The sequence below is a fragment of the Oncorhynchus mykiss genome, chromosome 5, assembly GCF_057628025.1.
Source record: "Oncorhynchus mykiss isolate SJ-2025 chromosome 5, ASM5762802v1, whole genome shotgun sequence".
Taxonomy (NCBI): Eukaryota; Metazoa; Chordata; class Actinopteri; order Salmoniformes; family Salmonidae; genus Oncorhynchus; species Oncorhynchus mykiss.
In genome coordinates, this window is record NC_143026.1 from 56,033,765 (window position 1) to 56,046,913 (window position 13,149).

Here is a 13,149-nt window from a genome sequence, read left to right on the forward strand (position 1 = left end):
ATAATCTGTTTGTAAACAATTGTTGGAAAAATTACTTGTGTCATGCACATGTCCTACTGTCCTAACCGACTTACCAAAACTATAGTTTGTTAACAAGAAATATGTGGAGTGGTTGAAAAACGAGTTTTAATGACTCCAACCTAAGTGTATGTAAACTTCAGACTTCAACTGTATGTGTGTGTTGTCTAACTGGTGTTACAATATCCTAACAACACACTTTGCATCTCTCTCCCAGTGGCAGTAACTGTGTGCGTATGTAGTGCAACTTACCAAGGAATCCTGAAACCACATTGTAATTCTACACAGTTCTATTCCTGCTGTTTCAATGTTTGACAAAACACAGCACCTTCCAGAAAGGGCCTGGCCTACCATGACATCTCACTGCACGCACGCACACACACTATGCTTATGTAAAACTATTCTTTTGTTACACTTTTTGCAATGCTTGATTGTATCCCCATTGCCTCCAAATGTTTTTTTTAATGGTGAATTTTTTTTTCTCCACTTTCCCTCCCTCTGGTTGTTTTGTACGGTACACACAGTGCCTCCTGACAACACGTTGGCTTTGTTACTGTGCTCTGCTGGATCTCTGGGGAAATCATAGACATTAATAGGAAACATGCATGCAGAGAGAGAGAGAGAGAGGTTGATCTCTCTCCGAGGAACTGAAGTAAACCTAGAGAGAGAGAGCAATGGTGGGAAATGTGTTTGATAATCTGCAGCAGGACTTAGTGCCTCTTCAATGGAACAGACGGTAGCTAGCGCTCTGTTAGCATCACTCTATGCTAAACACAGAGGAGCCTAGTTGGTACTGCACTTATCATACTCCAATGCTACGAAATATAATACGATAGGTATTGTATTAGCATTACTATACTGTAATTCTAGCCAAAATGTATTTTCGAAAAGGGGAATCTTGTTAGGACTGTGCCTCTACTAAATACAAATCGACACTTGTTCAGAGTGAACTGGCTGACACACATCGGCGCGGACAGTACATGTCAAATGAAAGACAGAGCTAAAGTATGTTTAAAGAGCTATGGAGTATGTTTAAAGAGGTGAAGGTCAAGTGCTGTTAATGAGCTACACAAACCCACAAGAGGAGTCATCACCACACTGCTTTGACAGTTTCATCTTTAAAACCTTTGTTAAATCCTGGGCCAAACCGTTAGGTCATTGGGAGTACTCTGTAAACCCCCAGCTGGGACTCGAATGGACCTGTGGATCATTGGACACAATGCCAGAAACAGAGCGGATCTTATTGGCCCGCATCATTCTGACCTCACCGTGGCCTTTCCTGTGAGCGCTGTATCTGAAGGGTCACGGTTAAGCTACGTCCCAAATGGAACCCCCCAGTGCACTACTTTTGACTAGAGCCCTATGGGGCTCCTTATGGGCCCTGGTCAAATGTAGTGCACTACATAGGGAATAGGGTGCCATTTGGGACTCAGATAGGTTTTGATTTGGATTACGACAGCTAAAGTGATAGGATGTATCTGACGGTGGGCCCTAATATAGTTTTTGCACTAAAATGGGAATTGATTTTGGATGACACATAACAGAGTTTCTATTTCGCAAGTGTCCTCACACTGCGCTGGGATCAGCGTGATAATATTGATGAAGTGTACAGTATGCTACAATGATGTGCACGTGTGTGTGTGTGTGTGTGTGTGAGAGCGAGAGGGAAAGAAAGTGTGCGCGTGCGTGTCTGTCTGTGTTTATGTGTGCGTGTGTATGTGTGCGTGTCTGTCTGTCTGTGTTTATGTGAGCGTGTGTATGTGTGCGTGTCTGTGTTTATGTGTGCGTGTGTATGTGTGCGTGTCTGTGTTTATGTGTGCATGTCTGTCTGTGTTTATGTGTGTATGTGTGTCTGTGTTTATGTGTGCATGGCTGTCTGTGTTTATGTGTGCGTGTGTATGTGTGCGTGTCTGTCTGTGTTTATGTGTATGTGTGCGTGTCTGTGTTTATGTGTGCGTGTGTATGTGTGCGTGTCTGTCTGTGTTTATGTGTGCATGGCTGTCTGTTTATGTGTGCGTGTGAATGTGTGCGTGTCTGTCTGTGTTTATGTGTATGTGTGCGTGTCTGTGTTTATGTGTGCGTGTGTATGTGTGCGTGTCTGTCTGTGTTTATGTGTGCGTGTGTATGTGTGCGTGTCTGTCTGTGTTTATGTGTGCGTGTCTGTCTTTGTTTATGTGTGCGTGTGTATGTGTGCGCGTCTGTCTGTGTTGATGTGTGCGTGTCTGTCTGTGTTTGTGTGCGTGTGTATGTGTGCATGTCTGTCTGTGTTTATGTGTGCGCGTCTGTCTGTGTTTATGTGTGCGTGTCTGTCTGTCTGTGTTTATGTGTGCGTGTCTGTCTGTCTGTGTTTATGTGTGCGTGTGTATGTGTGTCTGTCTGTCTGTGTTTATGTGTGCGTGTCTGTCTGTGTTTATGTGTGCGTGTCTGTCTGTGTTTATGTGTGCGTGTCTGTCTGTGTTTATGTGTGCGTGTCTGTCTGTGTTTATGTGTGCGTGTCTGTCTGTGTTTATGTATGCGTGTCTGTCTGTGTTTATGTGTGCGTGTCTGTCTGTGTTTATATGTGCGTGTCTGTCTGTGTGTGTGTGTGTGTGTGTGTGTGTGTGTGTGTGAGAGCGAGAGGGAAAGAAAGTGTGCGCGTGCGTGTCTGTCTGTGTTTATGTGTGCGTGTGTATGTGTGCGTGTCTGTCTGTGTTTATGTGTGCGTGTCTGTCTGTGTTTATGTGTGCGTGTCTGTCTGTGTTTATGTGTGCGTGTCTGTCTGTGTTTATGTGTGCGTGTCTGTCTGTGTTTATGTGTGCGTGTCTGTCTGTGTTTATATGTGCGTGTCTGTCTGTGTTTATGTGTGCGTGTCTGTCTGTGTTTATGTGTGCGTGTGTATGTGTGTGTGTCTGTCTGTGTTTATGTGTGCGTGTCTGTCTGTGTTTATGTATGCGTGTCTGTCTGTGTTTATGTATGCGTGTCTGTCTGTGTTTATGTGTGCGTGTCTGTCTGTGTTTATATGTGCGTGTCTGTCTGTGTGTGTGTGTGTGTGTGTGTGTGTGTGTGTGTGTGAGAGCGAGAGGGAAAGAAAGTGTGCGCGTGCGTGTCTGTCTGTGTTTATGTGTGCGTGTGTATGTGTGCGTGTCTGTCTGTGTTTATGTGTGCGTGTCTGTCTGCGTTTATGTATGCGTGTCTGTCTGTGTTTATGTGTGCGTGTCTGTCTGTGTTTATGTGTGCGTGTCTGTCTGTGTTTATGTGTGCGTGTCTGTCTGTGTTTATGTGTGCGTGTCTGTCTGTGTTCATGTGTGCGTGTCTGTCTGTGTTTATGTGTGCGTGTCTGTCTGTGTTTATGTGTGCGTGTCTGTCTGTGTTTATGTGTGCGTGTCTGTCTGTGTTTATGTGTGCGTGTCTGTCTGTGTTTATGTGTGCGTGTCTGTCTGTGTTTATGTGTGCGTGTCTGTCTGTGTTTATGTGTGCGTGTCTGTCTGTGTTTATGTGTGCGTGTCTGTCTGTGTTTATGTGTGCGTGTCTGTCTGTGTTTATGTGTGCGTTAAACAAATCAGTAGGTATGTGACAGTAGGTATGTGACAGGAGGCTGCTGAGGGGAGAATGGCTTATAATAATGGCAGGAATGAAGCAAATGGAATGGCATCAAACACCTGGAAACAATGTGTTTAATGTACTTGAGAACATTCCACATGTTCCGCTCCAGTCATTACCACAAGCCCGTTCTCCCCAATGAAGGTGCCACCAACCTCCTGCGGTATGTGACCTGTGGCCACAATTCCATGTGTGATATGATGTACATGTATGATTTCACAGTAGTATGTTATAGGGGACTCACCCGTCACGTGTGCTCTCCATGGTGGACAGAGGGGACAGATGATGCGGGCTGCTCAGGTCCCGGTCCAGACGGGGCTGCCTAGGGGGCAGGTCAGGGGCGGAGGCTGAGCCAGGGGTGGGGGCTGGTCCTGGGGAGAGGAGCTCCACTGAGACACCGTGGTGGGGAGTGCTGGAGCCAGTGTACAGGCCTGAAAGACCAACAAAGTTAATTCACTAAATGTGCCAACTTGAGTCCCTCACTCGACCACCTTCCCCTTTGACCAAATTAAAAAGCTTTTCAAGGCAACAAGCTTTTGTTTTCACAACTGATCGTCCAATCAGTGAGAGCTTTGGAAAAATAAAATGTTCTGTTGTTTTGTGTTTTGTGATTTACAGTACATTGTTTGTGCTGCCACAGGGGTTGTCCTCGGTTGTCCTTAAACTGTTTTGTTCTGGTTACAATACTATTTAGTACAATAGTGTTAGGATTTCTGTTGAGAAGACTTTATAGGAATTTTGAACATGAGTGGAGAACTGGCACTGGCTTGGGATCTCTCTGTATGTGTGCGTCTGTCTGTGTGTGTGTGTGTGTGTGTGTGTGTGTGTGTGTGTCTGTGTGTGTGTCTGTGCGAGCATACGTGTGTGTGCCCCTGTGCCAGTCCCTAAGTATTTGTAGCAGTTTAAATGCCTCTGACCTTCCTGTCTGAGCATCAGAAAAGAGTCAGTCTACAGATCTATGATCTTAATTTGAGCCAGTCTCCTATAGCAGGAAAATAATCCTGCAGCAACAGGAAATGTGAATTACTGTGTGGATTATAATTAATGCACACTTTTTTGCAGCGGTTTATACAGTATATTTTCACAAGGGAAGAGCAAGTCTGAAATTTCACAGTGGAAATTACAAACCTTAGAAGCCTTTTTAAACGTCAAAACACTACAGGTTTTACATTTCCTGCATGGCAGGAAAGTCACCCTGCAACAGGGTGATCACATTAAGATTCCACATCTGTACTTCAGTTGGATGGCGATTCAGGCTCATGACAAATCACAATGACAGCTGAATGCTCTACTGAGAGCTCCAGTTGAAAGAGCTCAGCTCTGTCCAAGGGGCTCTCAGATTGCCTAAGAGGGTCAAGGCAGTGAAGTCAGCAGCCCCTCTCTGCCTCTCATTCCTCCTCCTGTACTGTAAATCTGTTCTCTCGTCTCTCCTCTCCTCAATCTGCCCTGCCTACGATGTCTTTGCCAGTGTCCTGGGGGACAGCGTAGCGTCGTCGACTGTCCAGGGCAACGAGGCGGTGCGGAGACGAGAGGAGCGCTCCTGGTTTCTGCAGTACTGTTCCCCCAGCTGTGCTCAAGTGGAAGCAGGGCCTATCTGACAGCTCTCTGAAATGGTTACAAGCTTGATTCATTACCCCCAAAATCATCAATCACAGACCTTAAATGGTTTCCCCTTTAGCCCCCACATCTGCTACCAGACCAGCAAACATTCTACAAATAATCGCTGCGATTGCTTCAATTTCATCGCAAGCCTCAGCGGTGCAGGGTTTCCCCCGCGCGTTTGGGGATGATCGTAGGAGTGCTCTGTGACGATTCTACGTCTTTTCTTTTCATGTGGGTTCTGAGAGGGCTATGTGACGGGCCTGAGAACATTTGGTTGTGGCGGTTCTGACACGTATCTGTAACGGTTCAGAGAGTTTTCTCTGTGAGTTTTGTGCAGGTTCTTTGTGAGTTAGGAGGGGGTTCTGTAGGGTTATGAGGGGTTAGGGCAGTGTTTGTGGTGGCATTAGTAGGCAGCATAGCCTGACTTGAAGCCTGTCACACTGAGATGGACCTATGGTCATCTGCAGTAATGTGCTCTAGCAGATGAATTACATTCAGAAACACACTAACTGAGGTCCTAAAAGGAACAAAGATATTTTCCTGAGTAAGATTGAGCCTACTGAACATCTCTTTAGCCTCAGAAACTAAAACCTACAGATACCAAATACCAAGCCATTTTAAAAACCAACCAACAGGAAACATAAGATTCACCGCAACTAGAAGTGCGACTCATTGTCAGCTATAGAAAGAAGTGTTAACGTTGAAGAGCCTCCCTACTCTGCCCATCCTGCTGACTCTCCTCCCTCTGTTGGCTGGAGAACAAAGCTCAACACATGCAATGATGAATCCCATTTCATTTCGCCTGGCGTAAACCCTAACAAACCCGTCGTCCTCGAACGCCTCCTAATCAACCAATACGGCCACAGCAACACAACAGCTCCTGCGGGCTAGAAACCATTTGCACATTTTGTCACAATTGGAGTTAGCAACACATCCACTCAAAGCAGAGGGAGAGGAGAAGGAAATATGCCAGTATTTCAAGCATCGATTCAATAATCAAAGACAACTGGAGCTTTCATAGTCCCATAACAATAACAGAGAGAGATGGGGAGTCTGGATTGGACAAACTGAGCAAACAATGACAGATGTGTCCATAAACTGTGGACACTGCAGGGCATCTCTCCTCTCCTCCATAGTAACCCTATATTTGTTCCTGCTCATCAACCTCTCTTTCGCAAGCCATTTGACTGTAGTATAGTCTATGGGATCTCCATAGAGAGACTTCCAAGTTAAACCAAAAAGAATGTAAATCGGAAAATGTTCATATTCAGCATTAATTGCAAATCATAAATGTTAGCCATTTGTAGATGTTCTCAGTTTGATTTCCAGTCCTAAATAACTCTCAACCAGCGGTCTCAACCAGCAGGAAGTGAGGCAAAAGTTTCTCGTAAAACACAAAGGACTTGTTTCCAAACCGAATCAGTTCTAATTAATGCATCAGGTATCACATTCAGCATGAGATTGAGCTGAAGGCACTCAGGCCAATTTGTCCTCAAAGCTGGAAATCAGCACTGAGACAGTTACTGCCAGTCTATCATGTCAAAATGTCAATGTTTACTGTAATATTAAAGATAGGTCAGTGTGTCGGTTGGTGAATTGGGGGTTAAGGGTTGGAGTAAGATGAAGTTGTCCTGGCCTAGAAGCTGAGCTAAGGTCAGTTTTGCGTTAGAATTTTAAAGAAAGACGATCCTAGATCTGAAAGCTGAGCTGATCCTAGATCCTACAGGCACCTTTTACCTGGAGCGTTAGGGTCTGGGGTTATGGGTACACAGGTTAAGGGTGAGGGGTTAGGGGGGGTAGAGTGACCTCCGTGCACCTGTGAAGATGTCCTGGCACAGTCCCGGGGAGCGGCCATCCTTCCCGTTGAACAAATGCTGCTGCGAGGGGGCGGGGCAGTGCAGGTGCTGGTGCTGAGAGGGGACGGAGCCCTGCGGGTGGTGCACAGACAGACACTCACTCAGGACGTCCTGCTCCAGGTGGGGGCAGGGCCTCAGCTGTCAATCAAGCAGAGAAGGGGAGGGGTTGTTGGACAATACAATACAATACATTTCAGAGTTTGGTTGGACATCTTCATACCAACACCAAGCCATGACATGTGGCATGACTGTCTTTCTGCAAATTGTATCTGGGTGAGCAAACACACATGAAACTGCAGTCTATCTCCCATTCCATGCCAGGGTGGAATTGGGGCAGCGTATTCGGGAACACTGCTCCCAAAGTGAAAACATTACTATGACATGAAAAACGTGTTTTTGAGCTGAATTCCTGCATTCCCAGTGGTTTTAGTTGCCAATCTAAATCCACGTTTTTAAATTCCAACCCTGGGTATATTAAGCTAGCAGTGGTTTCAAGGTAACATCAGTTGGAATGATAGCTAGGGTAGTCTGTTTTACAGATCAGTGAAATGGTTTACTCTCGTCTATACATCAGTGCAGTGGCTTGCGCTGTAGTAAAATGTTATCGTAGGGTATGGTACATGCCAAGGCAGTGCATTGCAGGAATCCTAACAACCATGTCTTTCTTCCCCTTCATCTGCAGAAGTACCTTCAGAGCTGTCCCACTGGGCACAGACGTCAATTCAACGTCTATTCCGTGTTGGCTCAACGACAGCTCATTGAAATGACGTGGAAACAATGTTGATCCAACCCGTTTGGGTGGTGACGTCAGGACATGGTTGATCACACCGAATGCCTGGTTTTAATCTGAAGGTAAAGGCAGGAATTTTAAAATGTTTCTACGGTGTGGCTGGACAGTGGCTGGACTGAAGGGATAGGTGTGATCCTTCTATGGCTCTAAAGAGAATCTCGGCGTTCTTTAGTCTAGTGGGCTGGTTAGCTCAGTTGACTAGAGCACAGCGCTAACCATATAAGGCTGTGGGGTGTGATCCCAAACGAGGCTATATTTAGCTATAGATTGCTACAACATATAAGCTACACTAAACTACACTGAATCTGTTAAAAAGGCTGTAGTGTAATGTCAACCCTCTCTATGAGGACAGCGACGCCGAGACTCTGCCAGTAAGAGCTGACATAAGTAACACCAGGGCTACGGTAAGAATAAAATAACATTTGTGTAAACTGGCCCACAAGCACAAAAGTCTTTCATAAAAGCAGTGAATCAGTTCGTTAGCGTTGGCATCTCAACCACAGAGACTGAGAGGAAATGACAGGCCTAGAGGCCCGTTTTCCCGACCACAGACAGCCCACTTATTAGGACCCGGAGAAAGAGAAGGGATCAGGACCACTAGTCCATCTAGCTGTCGTTCTGTTCGTCCATTCTCTCGTTTACAGGTTTTGACAAGCCAACGGAGCAAGCCAAGAGGAGAGATACGCGGTTCGAAGCATGCACTACCTCGCTCACAGATACCCCAACAGATTAGTATGCCAGGGCGGCCATCAGAACTAATTCAATGGAATTCATTCAGGATGGATTTAATAGCCCGTCTGGATTGATATTCGAGTTGGCATGAGGCTTTTCCTGTTATATCTGAGCCCTTGAATCAAGATTCCAGATGGATCGCTGTCTCTACGTATCACAGACCGATTCGACAATCATCACATTGTAAGTTGACACCCGGACAACGTCAGTAAGTGACCGAACACATGTGGTGATTGGCAACCGTTCCTTACGAGCGCCTTGCAACAATTCATCAAGTCTAATTGGGCCTCTGCCTTTCACAACATGACGCTATAACAGATTTGGATTGTCTTTTTTTTTCTGTTCCGAGATAGAGTGAGGGGGTTTGTTTGACATGTGTCCACAACATCTGGCCACCGGGGTATTCGGCTCGAGCTCCAGCTTATTAACAATGGTGCAAGCCTCAACATGTTTCTGTTTAACAGCAATGGCAAGCAAAGGAACACATTATCCAGGCCCGGCCACCACCACTCAAGCCTTTTAGACACAATGAGACCATTCTGTCTCTCCATTCTCCCCATATTTACCGATCCCGATCAGCAGAAGAGTGGGCTGTTGACCATGAACATGACAAAATGTGGTCCAACCTGATCTATTGTCAGGGAAATGGTTTTCAAAGGCTCTGCTAAATCAAACCAACTGTGCGGAGCCGCGAGGAAGAATAAGTACTAAAGCGGAGATGATTACACCTACTGGGGACATTTGCGACGCATGTGGTCTGACAAGATCGACAAGAGTCCTAACATGCTCTCAGTCGTCATTGAATTTCTTCACTTTGACTTGAACAGCAACGGCGAAACGGGGCTTGTCTCTTTTGAACGTCAGCCATTTAACATTCGGTTGATCCGCATGGCGGAGTGGACCCTTTTCCGGCTTACAAGTCATCGATGTGCTACGCACTACTTACCTGGAAACGAGAACCAAGAACTAGCGCTAATATCTAGGGTCCTCCTGCTGGGGTGGAGATGATTGTGGACTACAGGAAATGGAGGACCGAGCACGCCCCCATTCTCATCGACAGGGCTGCAATGGAGCAGGTTGAGAGCTTAAAGTTCCTTGGTGTCCACATCACCAACAAACTAACATGGTCCAAGCACACCAAGACAGTCGTGAAGAGGGCACGACAAAACCTATTCCCCTTCAGGAGATCAAATATTTGGCATGTGGCATATTTGGCATATTTGGCCTCAAAAGGTTCTACAGCTGCACCATCGAGAGCATCCTGACTGGGTGCATCACTGCCTGGTATGGCAACTGCTCTGCCTCTGACCGCAAGGCACTACAGAGGGTAGTGCGTACGGCCCAGTACAACACCGGGCCAAGCTTCCTGTCATCCAGGACCTCTATACCAGGCGGTGTCAGCCCCAAAAAATTGTCAAAGACTCCAGCCACCCTAGTCATAGACTGTTCTCTCTGCTACTGCACGGCAAGCGGTAACGGAGCGCCAAGTCTACGACCAAGAGACTTCTAAACAGCTTCTACCTCCAAGCCATAAGACTCCTGAACATCTAATCAAAAGGCTATTTGCATTTCCCACCCCCCCACCCCACCCCCTCTTTTACGCCGCTGCTACTCCCTGTTATTATCTATGCATAGTCACTTAAATAACTCTACCTACATGTACATATTACCTAAATTACCTCGACTAACCGGTGCCCCCATACATTGGCTCTGTACCAGTACCCCCTGTATATAGCCTCGCTATTGTTATTTTACTGCTGCTCTTTAATTACTTGTTCCTTTTATTTATTATTCTTATTCTTATTTTTTAAACTGCATTGTTGTTTAGTTGCTTGTAAGTAAGCATTTTACTGTAAGGCGAATACAATACCTGTTGTATTCGGCAGATGTGACTAATACAATTGGATTTGATTTGAGTTAACTGGTCGAAAGATGTACAGTGTGAGAAAGTGAAGGCTGGAGAAGGGAGGATGGCTCCTTCAATGCATTCTGGCCATTACAATGAGCCCATCCTCTGATTTAAAGTGACAGTTTTTCTGCACACACACTCTTACCTTTCTACGCACCTGTTGCTCTTTGGCCGAGTGGATCTTGACATGTTTGCGTAGGGAGCTGGGATCGGTGTAGCGCTTGGTGCATCCCGGGATCTGACACGCGTACGGTTTCTATAGAACATGATGAACATATGAATAGTGTAGCGTAAGTGTCTGATTCAAAGCAACTAGTTGTTGCGTAACGACAGTGCAGTGAAGCAACCACAAGTCAAAGCAACCGAACTTTTCGAAATGGATTGATACAAAACCACATATGAACTCAATAACATGTATGCGTTGGCCATAGGCACTATGTTACATTACCAAAGAAGAGCAGAAATCAAGAACAAAAATGCACACAAAAAATGCACACAAAAAAAACAGGCAGAAGAGTAATGAAATGCGATGAAATAAGAAGGCAAAGAGAGCCTCCTACCTTTCAGCTGACAATACAGAGAGCAATTGAAGAAATTGAGGGCAAGAGAGGAGGAATGAGAAAGAGAGTGAAGAGAAAATATAAAACATAAATTGAATAAAATATTCAATTTGACAACATTTTTAAGCACTACAAGAAATCACTTTTAAAGTAGCACATTGGTGCTCCATAGAAGACTGACGACATAAAGGCTACCCCGGGGCGGCAGGGTAGCCTAGTGGTTAGAGCGTGGTTAGAACCCCCGAGCTGACAAGGTACAAATCTGTCGTTCTGCCCCTGAACAGGCAGTTAACCCACTGTTCCTAGGCCGTCATTGAAAATAAGAATTTTTCTTAACTGACTTGCCTAGTTAAATAAAGGTAAAATAAATGTAAAAAAGATCACATTTGTTATAAGGTTTATAAAGATATAGTCTCGTGAAGTTATCGTGCAAATTACGCCAAAAGATGTGAGGGGGGGCACTAAATATGATCACCAAAAGCAACACTTCAACACTTCGCTACACCTGCAATAACATCTGCTAAATATGTGTATGCGACCAATAACATTTGATTGGATCACTACACCAGTGGTGTAAAAACGACTGCACTCCCTGTCATTAATTTTCCTCATCGTCACACAATATTACTGAATAAAACACAGCATGCAGCCTGGTGATGGAGATATTTTCCCCTTGTGTTTACCTGACCAAAAGCATGTGGACACGTGCTCATCAAACATCGCATACCAAAATCATGGGCATTAATACGGAGTTGGTCCCCCCTTTGTTGCTATAACAGCCTCCACTCATCTGGGAAGGCTTTTCACTACATGTTGGAACATTGCTGCGGAGACTTGATTCCATTCAGCCACAAGAGCATTAGTGAGTTCGGGCACTGATGTTGGGTGATTAGGCCTGGCTATCAGTCATTGTTCCAATTCATCACAAAGGTGTTCAATGGGGTTGAGGTCAGGGCTCTGTGCAAGCCAGTCAAGTTCTTCCACACCAATCTCAACCAACCATTTCTGTATGGACCTCGCTTTGTGCACGGGAGCATTGTCATGCTGAAACAGGAAAGTGCCTTCCCCAAACTCTTGTCACAAAGTTGGATGCACAGAATCGTCTAGAATGTCATTGTATGCTGTAGCGTTACGATTTCCCTCCACTGGAACTAAGGGGCCTAGCCCGAACCATGATAAACAGCCCCAGACAATTCCTCATCCACCAAACTTTACAGTTGGCACTATGCATTTGGGCAGGTAGCTTTCTCCGGGCATACGCCAAACCGAGATTCATCCGTCAGACTGCCAGATGGTGAAGCGTGATTCATCACTTCAGAGAACGCGTTTCCACTGCTCCAGAGTCCAATAGCGGCAAGCTTTACACCACTCTAGCCAACGCATGGCATTGTGCATGGTGATCTTAGGCTTGTGTGCGGCTACTCGGACATGGAAACCCATTCCATGAAGCTCCTGACTAACAGTTATTGTGCTGAAATTGCTTCCAGAGGCAGTTTGGAACTCGGTAGTGAGTGTTGCAACCGAGGACAGACGATTTTTACTCGCTCTGCGCTTCAGCACTCAGCGGCCCCGTTCTGTGAGCTTGCGTGGCCTACCACTTCACGGCTGAGCCGTTGATGCTCCTAGATGTTTCCACTACACAATAACAGCACTTACAATGAAACCCGGGGCAGCTCTAGCAGAGCAGAAATTTGACAAACTGACTTGTTGGAAAGGTGGCATCCTATGATGGTGCCACGTCGAAAGTCACTGAGCTCTTCAGTACAGGCCATTCCACTGCCAATGTTTGTTTATGGAGATTGCATGGCTGAGTGCTCGATTTTGAGAGATACCTGTCAACAACGGGCGTGGCTGAAATAGCCGAATCCACTCATTTGAAACAGGGTGTCCACATACTTTTGTATGGTGTATGTATTTTCTCTCTCCACACAGTGGAAAATAAGGTGGCCATTAAAGTGAAAGGTGATACGCCTCTTTATTGGTTCTCCGCTTGTACCTCGCTCATTTCTGTAAATAACACATTGTTATTCCAAGCCGCTCTCGACACCACTCATCTCTGCCCTGTTTGTTATTCCTACGCAACGCCAATCCGACACAGACCCG

General features: G+C 45.7%; 1 protein-coding gene across 3 annotated transcripts in view; it reads right to left on the reverse strand.

Moving 5' to 3' along the window:
- The window catches only part of LOC110524050 (uncharacterized), a 122,085-nt gene that overhangs the window by 15,812 nt on the left and 93,124 nt on the right, over positions 1-13,149 (reverse strand). Inside the window, exons 6-8 of one of the 3 annotated variants that reach the window (XM_021603349.3) lie at positions 10,644-10,742; positions 7,016-7,193; positions 3,842-4,028 (exon numbers count right to left, since the gene is read on the reverse strand). In XM_021603349.3, coding sequence (XP_021459024.2) covers positions 3,842-4,028; positions 7,016-7,193; positions 10,644-10,742 — 464 coding nt within the window. Of the gene's footprint in view, positions 1-3,841; positions 4,029-7,015; positions 7,194-10,631; positions 10,743-13,149 lie in introns of all 3 variants that reach the window. The other 2 variants (XM_090235207.1, XM_021603348.3) reach the window with 2 other exon arrangements.